Source organism: Panicum virgatum, chromosome 5K, assembly GCF_016808335.1.
Source record: "Panicum virgatum strain AP13 chromosome 5K, P.virgatum_v5, whole genome shotgun sequence".
NCBI classification, from domain to species: domain Eukaryota; kingdom Viridiplantae; phylum Streptophyta; class Magnoliopsida; order Poales; family Poaceae; genus Panicum; species Panicum virgatum.
In genome coordinates, this window is record NC_053140.1 from 23497196 (window position 1) to 23514562 (window position 17367).

Below are 17367 nucleotides of genomic sequence, written 5' to 3' on the forward strand. Positions count from 1 at the left end.
ACTTAACCTCAGAGTTCTTTGGAGACCGGCTTCCGAAAAAAAATTGCACCTTGTTGGTATGAGTATCCTATTAATCATATTAAGCCCTGAGCCGAGGTGTCACATACTCACCCCCTTAAGAGACCGACGTCCTCGTCGGTCAATCTCAAGCCAGGAACGTCATCTCTTGGCCACGTTCCGTATGTCCAGTGCCAACGACCCATGTGCCACGTCCGTGCGTTCAGTGCCAACGGTCCCTGTGCCACGTCCGTGCGTCCAGTGCCAACGGCGCATCCCAGATGCCCGTGCACTGACCCGCCACGCGCCCGTCCACGTGCCGGTGGCATCTGTGCCCCCACGCGACCGTGTTCATGCTCGCGCACTTACACGCCGTACGTGCCCGTGAAACCGCGAGAGTCGGCTCTGATACCATTCTGTAACATCCCGCCTCCCCGAGGCCGGGCCCGCTTACATCTGGCAGCTTTCTAGAACATAGACTGCTCTCACAGATCAACACCAGTCTTTTCTGCACACTTTGTCCTCACTCGTGCGCATTCGGGAAGAACTTCCCGGTCTGTCACCCCCAAATTTCTCTGGGTTAAGCACGCTTAAGCTCGGAGTTCTTTGGAAATTGGCTTCCGGAAAAGAAGTTGCAACTTGTTGGTATGAGTATCCTATTAATCCTATTAAGTCCTGTGCCGAGATGTCATAGGGGAGGACGCGGCCTCCAGTGAGCTCGGCTCCCGGGCGGCGAGGGGGGGGGGGACGCGGTCGGCGGCGGCATAGGGGAAGGACGTGGATGGCGGCAGGCTGCCAGAGGGAAATGGGGTGGCCAGCGGTGGGCTGCCGAAGGGGGTGGATGTAGCTCGCGAAGAAGGAGATGGATCGGGGGCCCACTACTCAGCGGGAGAATGGGATGGAGTGGAGGAGGGGATGGATGGAAAAATTGTTAGAGCATCTCCAATAGCTTATGTATCCCTGATCAGATAGATAAAAGAAGAAAAAAACACCAGTAAAATTCTCATCCAATAGTCTCGGTATCCTGCTCCCCTCGCCATCACGGTCGGTATTCCCTCGGCATCGCTCGACAAAGACTCCGACCTGCTCCGCCTCGCCATCGCGAGTCCAGCCCTCCCGTGTCCATCTCCTTTCCCACCAACAGCAGCTCTCGCTTGCCATGGATGCGACTGAGCTGTGCTTCTTCCTCATCGTCGTCGTCTGACTCTAGCACGAGGGCCTCCAACGTTGACGCGACCCTTGGCGCGAGAAGGCAAGGTGGCGCAGGACAAGCGGCGGAGCGGCGAGTTGGACGACGGGAAGAAAGGAAGCGAAGGGGAGCGATAGGGAGACAGGGCATCGCAGCGATGTGGATGAATCGCCGCAGGCGCAGGGAGAGGCCAAGACCATAAACGAATCCACGGTGGGATGGATCACCGCAAGCTTGCTGCTCACTAATTTTCCTCGGGACAAGGGAGGCCACGAGGGAAAACCATGGATTGGTCTTTCCATGAGTCGCCCGTGCAATCTCTAGGAGGCCGGCGAGCACGGAGGTCACGACAGAGAGGGGAGCCTGGGGAGGAGGGGGGAGCCTGGGGCGCATAACGAAACAGAAAGGAGAGTGATGACGGGTGGGACCCACATGTCAGTGTGGGGGGGGGGTTAGGAGAGAGTTGAACGTGCAGTTGGGATTTGGAGAACGTAAAATGGATAGTCTGTTGAGTTAATCAACTCAATCTGGAGATAAATTTTTATAGAGAGTTAAAAAGATAGTCAAATAGAGAGTAAAAAGTATCTACTCTCTTGGAGATGCTCTGTCTCCAAAAGTGAAACCCCAAATACCAGACCCATTTGCTAGTTTGGGTCGCGAGCAACCAAAGGGTCAGGCACCCAAAACTGCTCTTCTCCAACAACGGATGCAAACCATTTGCACCGCTGCTCGCTGCCGGCTCCTCGTCGTGCCCCACTCCCCATCGCTCCCGCCTGGCCACAACCCGCCGTCGCCGTCGGCCACACCCCGCCTCGCCGCAGCTCCTTGCCTCGCCGCCGCCGTCGGCCACGCCCTGCCTCGCCGCCGCTCCCCGCGTCAGCGTCGTCGGCCGCGCCCCACCTCGCCGCCGCTCTCCGCCTCGGCGTCATCGGCCACGCCCTGCCTCGCAGCCGGCTCCCCGCCACGGTCCCACCTGGCCGCAGCAGCAGCTCCCCATTGCGGGCCCGCCTCCCATGCTGCTTTGATTTGGATTGAGGAGAGAGAACACAAATTTGGCTTACCTCTTCCCTGGAACGCAAAATGGGTCTCCTCTTTGTCTACCCTGCTGGAGGGCATTTTTTGACTGTGGAGTACCCATTCTGGGTATGGGTAGCGTGATGGGTCTCCTGTTGGGGATAGCCTAGATTTTTCATTCTTTGGATAGCTAAATGGAATTTGACTAATTTAAATTGAACAAGCTCTTGGAGGTGCACTCATTCCACCAACCAAACACACATATACCAGCCAGCCATTCCCAAGAGCTAACGAAGCACGCGGATAATAAGAGGCCAGTAGGCCGCCACGGAAAGGGCCCCAAGCAAAAAAGAGCACACGCTTCGCGTGGCGCTGGCGTCACCCGACCCGGGATGACATCACGGCGTGCGACACGATCAACTCAGCTCTCTCCAGCTGCCGAGCTGCGACCGCCGGGAGTCGACAGCGCCCCGCCCCCGCATCCCATGCGGGCGCCGGCGCGTGTGGCCTGCGCTGCGCGCATACGCGGCTCCACCGGCGCGCGCCACGTGTGCTAGCCTCGCCTCTCTCGCGGTCTCGTCTCACCAACCAAACCCTCCACACCGCCGGCGGCGCCCTCGTGGGCCCCCGCGCGCCAGGCTCCAGAGGCGTTTTCATTTTTTTCTTTTTTATTTAATTTATATGCACGGCACCCCCGGCGTGTTGCCGTATTGTTAAACCGGCGCCCGCCTCTAACCAGTTAACGCCTCCCCCCTCCCTTCCGTTCCCCTCCTCCCTCCCTCCCCCTTCCTTCCTCCTCTCCGCATTCCCGGCCAGGGGGACGCGACATTGACGCCTCCGCCAAGCTTTGGTAACCACTTCCTCCTCCTCTTCTCTTGTCTCTCGTCGTCGTTCGTCCTCCTCCTGCGGCTTTGTTTTATTCTTACTATTCCCCACCCCTTGCCTCACGGCGCGGTTGTGGGGTTCGATTTTGGGAAGGGAAGGGAACGGGGCGCGCGCGCGCGAGGCAGTTTTCGTCCAGCGACTTTTTCGTCGCGGTTAATTAAGGCTAGATTTCCCGGGCGGTTTGATGCTAATGAATGGAATTAGTCTTGAAGGGAGAGGCCTATGAATTGTTTTTTTTTTGGGGGGCGAGGGTCGTGTGCTCGTTGTTTTTGCTTCCCGAGGAATGTTTGTTTCTTCCAGGCCGCGTGGCGGATCATGGGATTCCTCCCCAGTCCCACCACGTACGGGAATTGTTGAGGAGGCTCTTTTCGCTGCTGGATGCTGAAGCATTTTATTAAGGCCTCTACTGTGCTTCCGTGGCACACATGAGCGCGTGCATCCATGAATTTTTTTGCGTCAGTCGGTTGGGCTGGGTGTTCTGGTGTATATGTATTGCGTTTCATGCTCTATCCAAGAAACATGCTGCCTAGTTGACACAGTTGGTACTTAGGCGTCCGTTTTGTGTCATGTTCTGGAATTTCAGCTGCACATATGCATCCATGTAGGCACCTGGTGGAATTTGGAGCATTATGACAATCTATTTCTGCAGCTGCAGTTTCTGTGGATTTGTAGTTGATTCCGAATTATCCATGCTGGTTGTTGTTGTCGTCTCATCTCCTTTTAATGCTGTTGCGTCACTTGGAGTTGGACAGCTCTTGTTCGCTAAAAATTGAAAATATGTGCTTTTGAGGACGATTGTTGACCATTGAGCTGCCTGTCGTGGCTGGTTTTGTTGAGTCAGCAAAGTTTTGGGGACGTTTCGGAGGCATGGGCAGGCATGTGCTTTTGTTTTTTTCCCCACCAGTATCTATTGGATCTGCAATTTTATAGAATATTCTCCAGCTCGTTTGTTTATTAGCTTAGAGGCACTTGTTCTTTTGTTTGCTTAACTTGCTACTCTGCAATACACTATTCTCGCTGGTTGGTTTTGGAAATTCGGTTATTCGTCCATCATAGACATGCTTATCAATTGTTCAATAGCGGCTTCAACAGTTTCCAGTTTCCTGTGCTGCTATAGAGTTAGTTACAAGTTTATCTGTTACTTTGAAACCGTAAGTAGTGGATTGCTGTAGTTATTGTCTGTTCTTTATCTTAAAGAACTAGTTACCATGCTCGCAGTCACCGGAAGCACTAGTAATGGTATTTTTGTCCTTTTCCTTTAGGTTATTAAATTATTTGTCGAATTGTGTAGGGGATGACTGGCAGTAGAAGGGTCCAAGCCTCAGGCTATCAATTGTACTGTCCTGGTTGGAATTGCCTGGACAGCTGGATTGCAAGTCTGTGTCCACGTTAAAGTCTTCTAGTGGAGGTGAATGGCGCTTTCATTTTTTTTTTCTGTTGTCTTCATATATTGCATTTCCATTTCACTAGATATGTGGCTGTGCATAGAGTATGACATGTATGGTTAGTATTTTGGTGGCATCGTCTAGTGACATTCATTTTCATTGCAAAAGACGGCTTCTTATTGCCTATTTGAATTGGATGATTCAGAGATTTGGTTTGGATTTGAACTAAATCCTGATAATTCTCAAGGAAATTCTGCTCTTCCAAATGGGTTCTTGGTATTTTTTTTTTCTTTTGAGGAAAGGAAATATGCTTCCTTTTATCCCCTTTTTTGTTGGTTTCTCTCCCAGTAAGGTAATGTTTGACATTTAGTTCTCATGCAGCCCATCTTTGGGCAGTGCGGTACCATCTTGGCTTGGAAGTCCCTTATTGCCCTCTAATTCATTGTTTTGTCTCCTAGTGATTAGTTCTTTATCTAGCAATAATATTCATTTGTACTATAATTTAACACCCACACACAGAAAGAACTGATGGATCAATTATCATTGTTGCTTTTATTATTGAAGCATGATAACGTCTCCTTCTCAGAGAGTTTCTTTGGATGAGTAAGAAGACTTACTAATCGTTCATTCTCACACATGCAGGATACCATACTGCTATATCGACTGAATTGTTCTTTGAAGCTTAGGTAGTGGGATGTTCAATGGTTATTCTGAGAAATGACCAATGGTTTACTAACTAGTGTTCATTAATTGAGTGGTGAAACATGCGGTGGAAACGAAAGATACATCATGGAGGACCATCTAAACAACAACAGGTCAGTCCACTTGCGGATGAAGTATGTGCCATTGACAAGGAGGTTTCCCATCTGTGTAGAATTAAATCTGAACCAAGTCAGAGGACTCGTGCATCCATTTATGCTGGCCAGAAGAGACCTGTCTCTACATTCAAGCTATTATCTGGGAGAGAATCCAATTGCTCGGGGATGGGCAGGTTCTCTTCAGCTGATTGCTCTTATGCTCTTCGGAAACACCTACCAGTGAAAGGCCCATGGTGTGTGGATGACATGGATAGTGAAGCTTACATCTCACAGTTCTCTGCAGATGGTTCACTTTTAATTGGTGGGTTCCGGGTATGTGATTCTGCTATTATGGGGAACAATCTAACCATAAATTGTATTGTTTTTTTCACATAACTTGGATTGGCAGCTTGTTATCATGTTGGTGGCTAAACAGTACCTGCCTAAATATATTCAGGGAAGCCACATCAGAGTCTATAACTCCGAAAAAAATTGGAAGGTTCATAAAGATATAACCTGCAAACGTCTGCGCTGGACAATTTCAGATATTGCTCTCTCACCTGATCAACAGTTCCTGGTAATTCTCTTATACATTTTTTTTGAAATAATAGGCTTGGAAATCGAGCTTTCTGTTTACTCCATTTGAACTTCCTAGGTTTTGTGAAGCAGCTCTCCTGTGTATTCGAGGAAAAGAAGTATTTTCTTATTGGCATGTGTCTATGTTTGCTTGATCTTTTCTACATAGGGGCCCTCATATGATTATTATAAACATTTTCCATTAGTTTACTACATAATGCTTCATGCATCATACCAGATTAGCACTTCAAAAGTACTATGTTAGCACTTTCAAATGCCCAGCAATGTGGGATTGGGAATGAGAATTTCTTCCCTATCAAAAAATTGTTCTTCAAAGATATAGAAGCCAATCATAATTATGTGAAAACTCTCACACTATTTTATGTTTCATTTGAAAAAATCCTAGGTTATCTTGGCGATATGGGTGATCTTTGTGAACTAATTAAAAGATATATAGGTTTAATTTGATTCCTAATATCAGAACTGCATGATTTTCTCATTTTGATTCACAATTTTAGAGGCACATCTACAAAATTTTGCACTCATGATTTCTGCAAGTTATTCTTAGTTGTCATACTGAATTCATGAAGCTGTATTAGCGTAGGTGTATGTAGGTATATGTATCATCACTATGACATGTGTCAAGTTTGATGCAAACTTTCATCCTACCTTTTAACAAATGTTCTTGCACAAATCTCAGTTCTTTTGAGAGCTAATAGTACATGTATAAGTGGTTTTGTATTTCCTTGTCTGTATCTTTATTCTAAATACTAAAGTGCTACGGTCATTTTTTCAGGCTTATTCTAGTTTGTCGCCTACTGTTCACATTGTAAATGTCCAGAATGCTGTAAGGGAATCACATGCTAACATTACAGTATGTCCTCTCCATCCTTTTAATTTTCAAACATGCTCAAGTTAACCTGTGCATAATTGATTATGAAGTTTACTTTCATCAAATGAATGCTTATAGACCAAACATAGCTAACTGTCAAAGAACATTGTGGTGAACTTTTTTTTTTTGCATTAAATGTTACTTAACAGATGAAAGAGGGAACTGATTGTATCAATTTTAGAAATGCACTAATTGAAATTTTTTATTCTCGTTAGTCCCCCACCTTTGTTGAAGGCTTGCGGGCACCGGGATTGGACCCTGGCTGGCAAGCACCACCTTGATGCCATTACCAGCTGCCTACATCAGTTCTCTCAATTTTTGTGTTTTTTTTGTGATCTTAGATGGGATAGATATAAAAATCAATGTACAAAATAGCCCGCTATAGTCCGCTACGCTACACAACATTTCTCCGCTATATCCGCTAAAGGGATTTTTATAGCATTTAGTGGTAACATATGTCCGCTATGTCCACTAAAGATGTAGTCAAGAGAAATAAAGAATTAATATAACTAGGGTGGACCGTAGACAAAACAACACGAGCATAGTTAGGCAGTAAAGAGACGTGTTGAGTCTATTTTAGAGTGTTAGACCAATGATGCTTCTTATTTTGTATGTAATTATTAAGTATTTTATCATTCTGCTAAATGTTTAGCCTCCGCTATAGCTTTCGCTATAGCTCTTTTAGCTTTTTGGAAGAGCTTCCGCTAAATATCTTAGCCAGCTATTTCTTACATTGATAAAAATAATTGATTTTTTTCTAGATGGATTTGGTTTGTTAATTTTTTGTTTCTGTGTAACATAAATGTTCCCTTGAGCTTGTTACTACTTTTTAAGGGTTAGTTCAAGTAACCTCAATAGAAGGGACAACATATTAGTTATAAAAAAAGAACAATGAAGTACTTTCTCATACGAAGTTCTTTTATCCTATACTGTAGTCGGTTCCCTCTTCAACAACTATAATTTCCTTTGGTCTGTGATGTTTGGCCGCATTCAGAATGGCGCTGTCCCATTTTGATCTAGGTTGACAACAAAATGAATCTTCTAAGTTTGTTTTTCCATCATTGTGAATCATCGAGGTGTTCGGATGTGTAATGCTTTATTTGAATATCTTTCATAGTACTAAGCCTTACAAAAATAAAGGAGCTTAAGGCAGTAACATTTGTGAAATAGGCTAATTGAACATCCAATAATTCCAAGCTTTGAAGTTAATTCAAATTCATCGTAGCTTGCACCATGTGGTCAATTGCATTGCAACAATTACACTATGATACCTAGTTTTATTTAAAGAATCTAGAAGCAAATTTTAAGTCAAGTGGTACCCTCTGGTAGCACTGATTCACCAAATGAAAAGGGAACACAGCATACACACCTGCTCCGCATACCTTCTTTTGCATAGTTGCCAACAGAGCATTTTTTCTTCACCATAATAAGTGTGTGTTTGATGGTGCATCCTCAAACGTAGCTAGAGCCTTATTACTGGCTAGTGAGGAGCTGCAGTCTTGGGGTTTGGTTGGGGCTCGAGGGATTACTCATCTTGTCGCCTCAGTGCCTAACAAGTAACAAGCATTGAGCACAGATCAGGGTTGTTTCTTTGTTTATAAAGGTGTGCTTGATTGTGTAAGACTGTTGGCGTGAATGTGTGTGGGTTTTGTAAGGGCTCATACCCTTTTTTTTCCTTCTTAATATAATGATATGCAGCTCACCTGCGTGCTCGAGAAAGAAAACGAACATTTTTATTCTAGTTATATCAGTTTATTTTTACTAACCTTTTTCTCATATATATCTGCTAGTGTTTGGCTATATCATTTTTTTTTGTTATGTAGGAAATTCATGAGGGTCTGGAGTTTTCTGACGATGATGACGAATTCTCCTTTGGGATATTCTCTGTAAAATTCTCAAAAGATGGGCGAGAACTTGTTGTGGGAAACAACAATGAATCAATATGTATTTATGATCTTGGAGCAAACAAAGTAACAGAACGCATTAATGCACATGTGGTATGAAAATTAAAGGCATGAGTAAGCCACATATTTTATTGTTTAGAATCTATTGTATGACTATTTCTTCTCTTTTGCTTCTTCGGCGACCATTTCGAAAAGGTGGTGCAGTTGATGCCGATTAGAAATACAAAGCACCACCATTTTTTTCTCGAACACGCAGGAGAGCTGCGTATCTTTATATTAAGAGAGAGAGTGGTCAAATTACAAAACACACACACCTCACCTTGGACCAGAGTGAGTAATGCAAAGTTCTAGTAAGAAGGCTATTACAGAAAATACAAACACGCAGGACCAGACCACTAAGCTCAATAAACCTAAGCTTAGGTTCCTCCCAACTTGAGGAATAGGGTAGTAAGCCCCTTAGCCCCAGCAAACTTCCACCATGACTTGGGGACATAGTTTCTTAGCAATCATATTCATATGCAATGTAAAATGAATCCAATATGAGAATGGTTATTGTTGCATTTGGTGGCTGAAGAAATAATTGTTAATGTTGCATTGGGTGGCTGAAGAAATAATTAGGGCACTCAGGATTATTGTTACTCTGCTTACTACAATAAAATTCACTAGCTTTATGCCCTATGAATGTTCTATTGCTTGCCGTTAATTCATACTGAGGAAACAATGCAACTGCAGAAATCCATAATCAACTTGCCACTAAAGTATTGCAGTTAAGTTGGATGTGAAATATTTGTTGGAAGAGTTTTGAAAATTGTGCAATGTAAGATATTTAATATATCTAATACTGTTAGACGCTACATGGTTTTGATCATTTGCATTGATAATAACTACTTGTTCATTTGTGATTTAGCTATTGTTTATGTTTCATTTCTGGAATCTTATTTTCTCTCCTTTTGGCTTTTGCAGGCTGATGTCAATGTGGTCACCTTCGCTGATGAAACAAATGATATCTTGTACTCTGGAAGTGATGATAGCCTTTGTAAGGTGGGCCTAATCACAAATTATGTAAATTGATCTGTTAATTTTTTTCAATTCTCTTTCAAAGGGTCCATTTCTCTAATTTAGTAATGATTGCCAATTTACATAGGATCTGAACAAACAGATCCGAAAAATTAAGGGTTCAGAAACTACTGAGCTGGTTCTGTAGCAATTTGAGGACAGTTACGTTGAATTGTAAATACTAGAAAACTAGGGAAGCCCATGTGGCCAAGGCCAAGTGGTAAAACACAAAGTTTTGTGTTGGTTGAGGTCGCGGTCTCATTCTTCATGAAATCAAGAATGTGCAGTCCTCCTGTGTATTCTTGTAAAAAATTGGCATTTTCTTCATGCTCCAATGTAGTTTATTCGATGCATCAAACTCCAGCATCATCTTGATTGATACCGAGAGATGTGAAATAAGTGAATGATGGAGGCTTACCCTGACTGATGATATTTTGCAATTGTAGGTTTGGGATAGGCGCTGCCACAAGAAACAAAAACCAGTAGGTGTTTTGACCGGTCATTTAGATGGGATTACATTTATTGATAGCCGTGGAGATGGGCACTATTTTATCTCAAACTGCAAGGATCAGACTATTAAATTATGGGATCTCAGGAAAATGTCCTCCACTACAAAAGAGTAACTACATCTCTTGTTTTACATGATTATTTTGACAAGGAAGCTCATATGGTTGTAGTTAAAGTGAAATGCAGAACATTGTAGGAAAGTTCTAAAAGCTAATGTCAGAATATTTTCATTTGCATTTTCTTGAACACACAGGAGAACTATGTTGCATTGTATTGTGAGGAGGATAAAAACAGTACTACAGCACGCCTGCCCAATGGGGAAAGGAAATATTTTCAGATTAACCTCTAATGCTTACAAGAGGCTAGTACTAATATAATATATTGGAGTTTCCCTTATCCCAATTCCATAAATGTCATTTTGGATATCAAGAGTTCCCAAGAGGCCCAAACATACTGCTAACCACAAATTATAATATCGTGGCATATTAGTCAAGAAGAACCTACCGGTATCGTTATAAAATATTCAATCTCAATATGAAAAGATGTATTGCTGCTTAATTTACACGTGTGTGCATGAAACCCAAAATGACACTAATTTGTCACCAGAGGGACCGAGGGATTAAAAATTAACTCAAGTAGCACTACAGAATTTCAACCTTTTGTGCTTATCGCATCTATTAAATATGGCTAGCAATTAATTATACTTACGAATTGAGGACTTGAAAATTATTGCACATTCATGTTTGTGTGGAATTTTTATGGCCTAACTTATTGATACTTGTTAGCTTCCCTCTAATTAGAACTCATTTAAATTCATTTTTTCTCATTTATCATTGTAACTATCTTTTCAGCTGCACACCTAAAGCGTATGAATGGGATTACAGATGGATGACATACCCGTCAGAAGCCCGATATTTGAAGCATCCATATGATCAGTCACTAGCCACATTCAGAGGCCATTCTGTATTGCGCACACTTATCCGTTGTTATTTTTCACCAATGCACAGGTTAGTAGGATTATTTATCATAGACCACTTGTTCACCTTTTTTATTTACTAATTTTATAGATATGTTCTTGTAACGCACAATCTTGACTTGGTAGCTATCAAACTGAACATGGAACATCTATTTTAAGGCACATAATATTTTTTATGCACAATCTTGACTTGGTAGCTATCAAAGTGAACATGGAACATCTATTTTAAGGCACATAATATTTTTGATACGTACAGAGCTATGACCATATGGAAGTGCTTTCAGATTGTTCTCGAATTGCATCACTTTATGCTACTCATCCTCTAAAACTATTGGAGTAATTGTTTATCAAAATCTGTGAAGTTTCAATCTCAAATTTATAATTCTAAGCACCTTATGCAAAACAACAGGTGATGCATATGTTACTGGTAATATTTGTTTGGTTTGTAATTGAAGTTGTGAGATTAAATGATGTTTACAACATAATTTTTAATGTTTTGGTCATGTTCATAATTGCAGCACGGGGCAGAGGTACATATACACAGGATCCAGTGACCAATGTGTCTATATTTATGATGTGGTATGCACCATAGATGCTTCACCTGAACCACTTTTCCTATGACATTATTTTTACTTTCTACAGATAATAGAATATTTTGTGCTGATATGTTTGTGCAATTACTCCATAAATAGCCAAAAGTTGATGCATATAGTACTTGTATTGTTATTTGCACAATGCAAAATTTCCATTCTATATTCATTTATAGTATCAAGAACCAAAAAATTCTCCTCTCCGAACATTATGAGATCCTTTTGATTCTATTAGTTGGCTCAAAACCGAATACAATCTAGTGGCTTATTTGTTTAGATTACAAGCTACCAGGCAATATTTTCTCCAAAGTTTCCTCATAGTGGAAATTATAGTTGTAACTATAAGAAATTTTAGCTAGGTATTCCTATCATTATCAAGGAGGAAGCCTGTGTTGGTATGGGTTATTCACACTAAATGAATGGATTGTGGACCTGAATGCATACCATGACTATATAAATGAATTTGTAAATAACTATCATAGTTTGCTCTCTGTTGGCTTAACAGTTCAACAAGTTTCACCTTGACAACAATAGCAATTCCTTTCATCAAAACATTAACGTGCACGTCCCTCTTTATTGGATGCCATTGTGATATTTCATGCTACTGCTTAAATTTGCCTCCTGCTCCCTATAAACCTCATCTGTTCATTCTTCCAGGCGACAGGTAAGGTTGTTGAAAAACTGAGATGGCACGGGTCCATCATTAGAGACTGCTCATGGCACCCGTACCTCCCCACACTTGTCAGCTCTTCTTGGGACGGCTATTTGGTCCGGTGGGAGGCAACAGAGGATGACAGAGACCCCTCCATGCTCAGGACAGGGAAGCAGAGGATGCATCCAGAGGGATACACAATGTCGTTTGTCCTTTAGAAGTGAAGCTTCGTTTGTCCTTCAGAAGTGAAGCTCTCTAGGGTCTCTTGTGGCTCCACTTGTTCACCTTGCAGGCTCCACAAGCCTCTGGCTCGAAAAAGTCCTTTTTCTTTTCAAAATTTCGTGCTGTATAAAAGTGATCAAGATTGAATTGTTGAGGCGGTACTTAGACTCGCAAAATTGTACTCCCTCCGTCCTAAAAAAATAAGTCATTCTAGGATTCAAATTTTGCCCTAAAAAATCATCTTACCCTATTTAGAAAGAACATGTGCATGCAAAAATCAATTAAAAAATCAATTAGTGCCAAATATAGATAACAAGTATGGGTAGACATGGTCATTTTATCTTTTTGTTAATCTATACTAGAATTTCTAAGATGACTGTTTTTTGGACGGAGGGAGTAGTGCTTTTTGGGATGGAGGGAGTAGTGCAGATTTTTATTCTTAAAAAAAACTAATAAAGATGTTTATTGGTAGTTCAACCATTGTAGATCAGTTGATGGGGTTTAGGCCCCTTTTAGCTCAGTTTCATGGGCAGCTTCATATGAAGCTGTGCCAAATGGGTATTTTGCTAGCAGTTTCATAATGACGCACCTGGTGAAGCTGTTTCCAGTTTATTGGGGAGGAGCACCTGGTGAAGCTGTTTCCAGTTTATTGGGGAGGAGCCGGAAATCGTAGCTTCGCCCAGCTCTCCTGCAAGCCCACGTTTAGTTAAAAGATTTTGAAAACAGCTTCAGCTTCATCAGCTATCCCGCCACGCGCCACTGCATCTGCTGGGGAGAGAGGTGAAGAGTGAGGGGATGAGATAGAGGAGTGAGGGAGAGGAGATGAGAATAACATAGATGTGTGAGGGGATGAGATTATTTCCCTAGGAAATGATATTTTTCTAGGGAAAGATACAATATCTCCATAGGAATTTAGTTAGATTTCTAAGGAAATCAACATTTCCCTACACTTGATGTAAACCCCAGGGAAACAATTTTTTCCTAGGAAATTTCAGATCACCCTAGTGAAACAGGTGGATTCCATGTATGGACAATGTTATGATAAACCCTAAACTATTTTTTATTCTGTTTACTCCCACCTATACCAGTTGGTCCAATTTATACCTTAACGAGATTTGTCTTTTGTTTCTCCATGCACAAGTGGAGTTTTATGTTAAAAGTTTTGTAGGGTGATAGAGGACTTCATAATTTATATCAATAAAATATATTACAAATTTTCCATCATTTATTTTTTATACATCTATATGTCCTAAGGATTATTTTTTATTATATGTACTAGCCTATCCAAATAATGATGAGGAATTCTACACGTATTTTTTTTAACATATGTTGTGAGATCTAATATCATCATGTGTGATTTTAACTAAAAACTCCACTTGTGCGTGGAGAGAAAAAAATCTTATTAAGGGGTATAAATTGATTTAGTTAGCATAGTAGTCATCGCCGGCACCAAGAACAGATCGTGTTTGACGGCTTATGCTGCAGTGCTGCGTCACACTGCGCTCCCTCCGGTGCGGACTTGGGGCAGAGCATCTATTGTGTGTGCAATCCGCGTGATAGGAAAAATGGAAGGTTAATTGCCAATTACGGTGATCATGCACCCCATACGATGGTCCCTGACTTTGCAAGGAAGGCACCGCACGCGTGAGATGGAAAGATATCAACTTTCCAAAAAAAGCTACACGTTCTTGTTTGTTTTCCTTTCATCAAGCAACGATGTTATTTATTTTTCTTTCAAAAACAACACATATGTTTCTTTTTCTTCCATAAAGCAATGATTTTTCCAAACCGGGACTTTGCCCTGATTTCATTACATCAGCAACGAAATTACATAGTTCGGGAGAAACAATTATAACAAGTCTGCGCAAAAGAGGCACGAACGTACTTCCTCCTGGGGGAAGCACAGAGGGCTGCCAGCCGGAAGTCACAAGCAACATAGCGTACAAAATAAAAAGAAGAGCGTAAGGTCCACCGAACTCGCTAGAGAAGACATAGCCAGAACACCCTGACAGACAAAACTAAAACACTAACAGACTTGGTGAAGACGCCCACTCCAGATCAGGCTACAGAAAAGCCCGCACCTTTTTTCCACATGCTTCCCCTCCTCGATGAGACTGCGGAGTGAAAGCGCGTTTCTTTACTGTGCATCATTGCTTGATGGAAGAAAAATTAAATATATGCATGTGGCATGTACAACTCCACTAGTTTTAAAAACGTCAAACCATGGGTCTCCACACCTCCTGTCTAACCTCCCGTGCTGACAAGTGGGTCCTCCGTGAGGAGTAACGTATGCTAATCTTGGTGAGAAATGATTTTAGTTATTTCAACTTTTATAATACTTTTATATTAATGTATAGAGTATAATATAATAGTACTATAGAAGTTCAAACAATTTGAAATAATTCTCACCCAAAGTGGACCACCCTACCCCTCACATATGATCCCACATGGCAAGTCTCAAGATGGTGGATAGATGAAAACAATTAATAATAAAATCTATATAGAAGCTCCCCACTAAGGATCATTAACTTTGATTTCTCTCAACATACATTGCATCACATCATCAACAAATTGTGTCCATTCGATCTTAAGCCCAAGTTTAATCATGACTGTTGATTCATCATTCTAGCTTATGTCTTTTATCTTCTGTGCTCCATTCAAAACAAATGATCACTTTTTCATCTTATGTACTCCACTCAAAATAAATGATCACTTTGATTTTAATTCTCGTATCTTTCTATCTTCTTCCCCTACAGGAAGCAGGATTGCGAGCAGGCGCGGGTGTTACATGAGCGTGTGCTACGTTTCCTCCATGCATGACTCGAGGAGCCATGCAGTGGGTGCACTACGTTACCATCTGCAGCTACGATGCGCCGACGGGGAAGCGCGAGGGTGCTGGTGAACACGTGGGCGATCGGCAAGGACCCGACCGGAGGCTGGGAGAACAACCGGAGCTGTACTTCACACCACCATTGCGCCACCATCGCGATGGAGTACCTCAACAAACAAGCAATTACGCTAAGGTGCAGCTAGCTATTTTCCATCAGGGCGCGACCCCTCGCATGTATCTGTATGTACTCTCGCCATCGTCCATCATCTACTTCACCTGACACCAAGTCCCTCTTCCACTTCACCTGACATGGAGTCCCTCGGCTACTCCCTTTGACACAGAGGCCAATAGGAGGCCAACAGGCATCAGCTAGCGTCTTCTATTCCTCATGTCCAATCACTTTATCTATATGATATCTATTTAGAATAGATAGATATGGATGAAGGACCAAGTTCATCAGCCATCAGCAATGCGCGGGGCATTCAACTAGTTTTTAAAATATTCCCACCCAAAATCTCTAACTTTTCTCACCATGGCTCCCGTACATATCCACCCAACACATTTGATGTGTTTATTTAGGCAACGTCAACATTAATTTAGGAAATATCAATATTTATTGGTCATGGCAAGAGAGGATGCGACCAATAATCATGGATCTCATATAGAAAGCCGATTAGCTACAATCGGCAATTAGGAGAGATAATGCATTTCCTTTCTTATTGTGTTGCTTATGAAAATATTAAATTAAGCGAATCCTCCGATGCATAATCGAGCATTCTTAGAACTATGATTGGCATGCAAAAAGAAACATTTTTACGTACAACTGATTGAGAGGGGATGGGCATGCATTTCCTTTCTTATTGTGTTGCTTATGGAATATCTAATTAAGCGATTGATTGATTGAAGCGTAGATACTTTTCTTTAGATATGCTATAGCTCGTGTATATAAGTCACGGAGGAGCCCAAATGAAAGAACATGGAACATAACACATCTCTAGAATAGAAGGACCATCTTGGTTCATTTATCAACGGAAAGCAGAATCTGTATCATCCGGTGCCCTGGATGTTTTTTATAGCATAGCCTCATGGTGCCGGGGTTAGCATAGCAGTGGTGGTAGGATGTTGGTTAGGCACAGTCTAGCCCGCTTCGTTCAGAAATAAATATCTTATTTTAGATCACAATATATTTAAACTATTTTGGATAAAATAAGAGTTGATTTGTCCGGTGTGTCTTTTTATAATAGAAGTGTCACAGGGAGAGTACCCTCCGATTAAGCCAATGCGAGAGACTCGTAACTCGACCCACCACAATTCCATATCCGCTCGGTGCGCACGCAGCATGGCCTCCGCTTGGCGCCACCTCCGCCCGCCCGCGGCACGCCTAGCAGCGGCGGCAGGACTGGGATTCGGCGACATTTCCGACGTGACATTTCCCGTGATATTGAGTCACGCTGACATGTGAGATCCACATGGACCTAGAATATGCGGGTCCCACATGTCAGTGACTCAATGTCACGGGACAATGTCACTGAATCTGTGTGCGGCGGCACCAGCCCCTGGATCCGCTGCCTGCCTCGCCCGCGTCGGATGCCATGAGGACGCCACTCTCTCTCTCGTCTCATCCCTTTCTCTTCCTTCTCCGTCCAGATCTTCGGTGAGTGCCCTCGCCCCGCCACTAGCCACCACCTCGCCGGCGACGCCACCAACACCGGCGAGGACCGCCCTGTCCTCCCCACCCTATTCGTCTCCACCCATTGCCCCCGCCGCCGGTACCACCCAACCGGCCTCCCCCACCACCTGCCCGGCCATCCCTCTAAACCCGGTGACCATTAAAGCCCCTGGTCACCCCTAAACCTTGCTGCCGGCCACTCTGCCCACTTCTCGCTTGCCCGTTC

The 17367-nt window shown here is 43.0% G+C and overlaps 1 protein-coding gene across 8 annotated transcripts; it reads left to right on the plus strand.

Annotated features, from left to right (window-relative positions):
• Window positions 1-2893: 2893 nt before the first annotated feature.
• LOC120709485 (LEC14B protein-like) lies at window positions 2894-12879 on the plus strand. Of its 8 annotated transcripts, XM_039995135.1 has the most exons (12): window positions 2895-3050; window positions 4377-4493; window positions 5113-5600; window positions 5725-5844; window positions 6640-6717; window positions 8559-8732; window positions 9603-9680; window positions 10142-10314; window positions 10456-10563; window positions 11054-11209; window positions 11697-11757; window positions 12426-12879. In XM_039995135.1, the coding sequence occupies exons 3-12, from the start codon at window positions 5235-5237 to the stop codon at window positions 12636-12638; spliced, it is 1527 nt and encodes a 508-aa protein (XP_039851069.1). In that variant the 5' UTR covers window positions 2895-3050; window positions 4377-4493; window positions 5113-5234; the 3' UTR covers window positions 12639-12879. The 8 variants fall into 8 exon arrangements, with proteins under 8 accessions (XP_039851072.1, XP_039851069.1, XP_039851071.1 ...); XM_039995138.1 differs by lacking the exon at window positions 8559-8732 and having other exon boundaries at window positions 2894-3050; XM_039995137.1 differs by lacking the exon at window positions 10456-10563.
• The last annotated feature ends 4488 nt before the right edge of the window (window positions 12880-17367 follow it).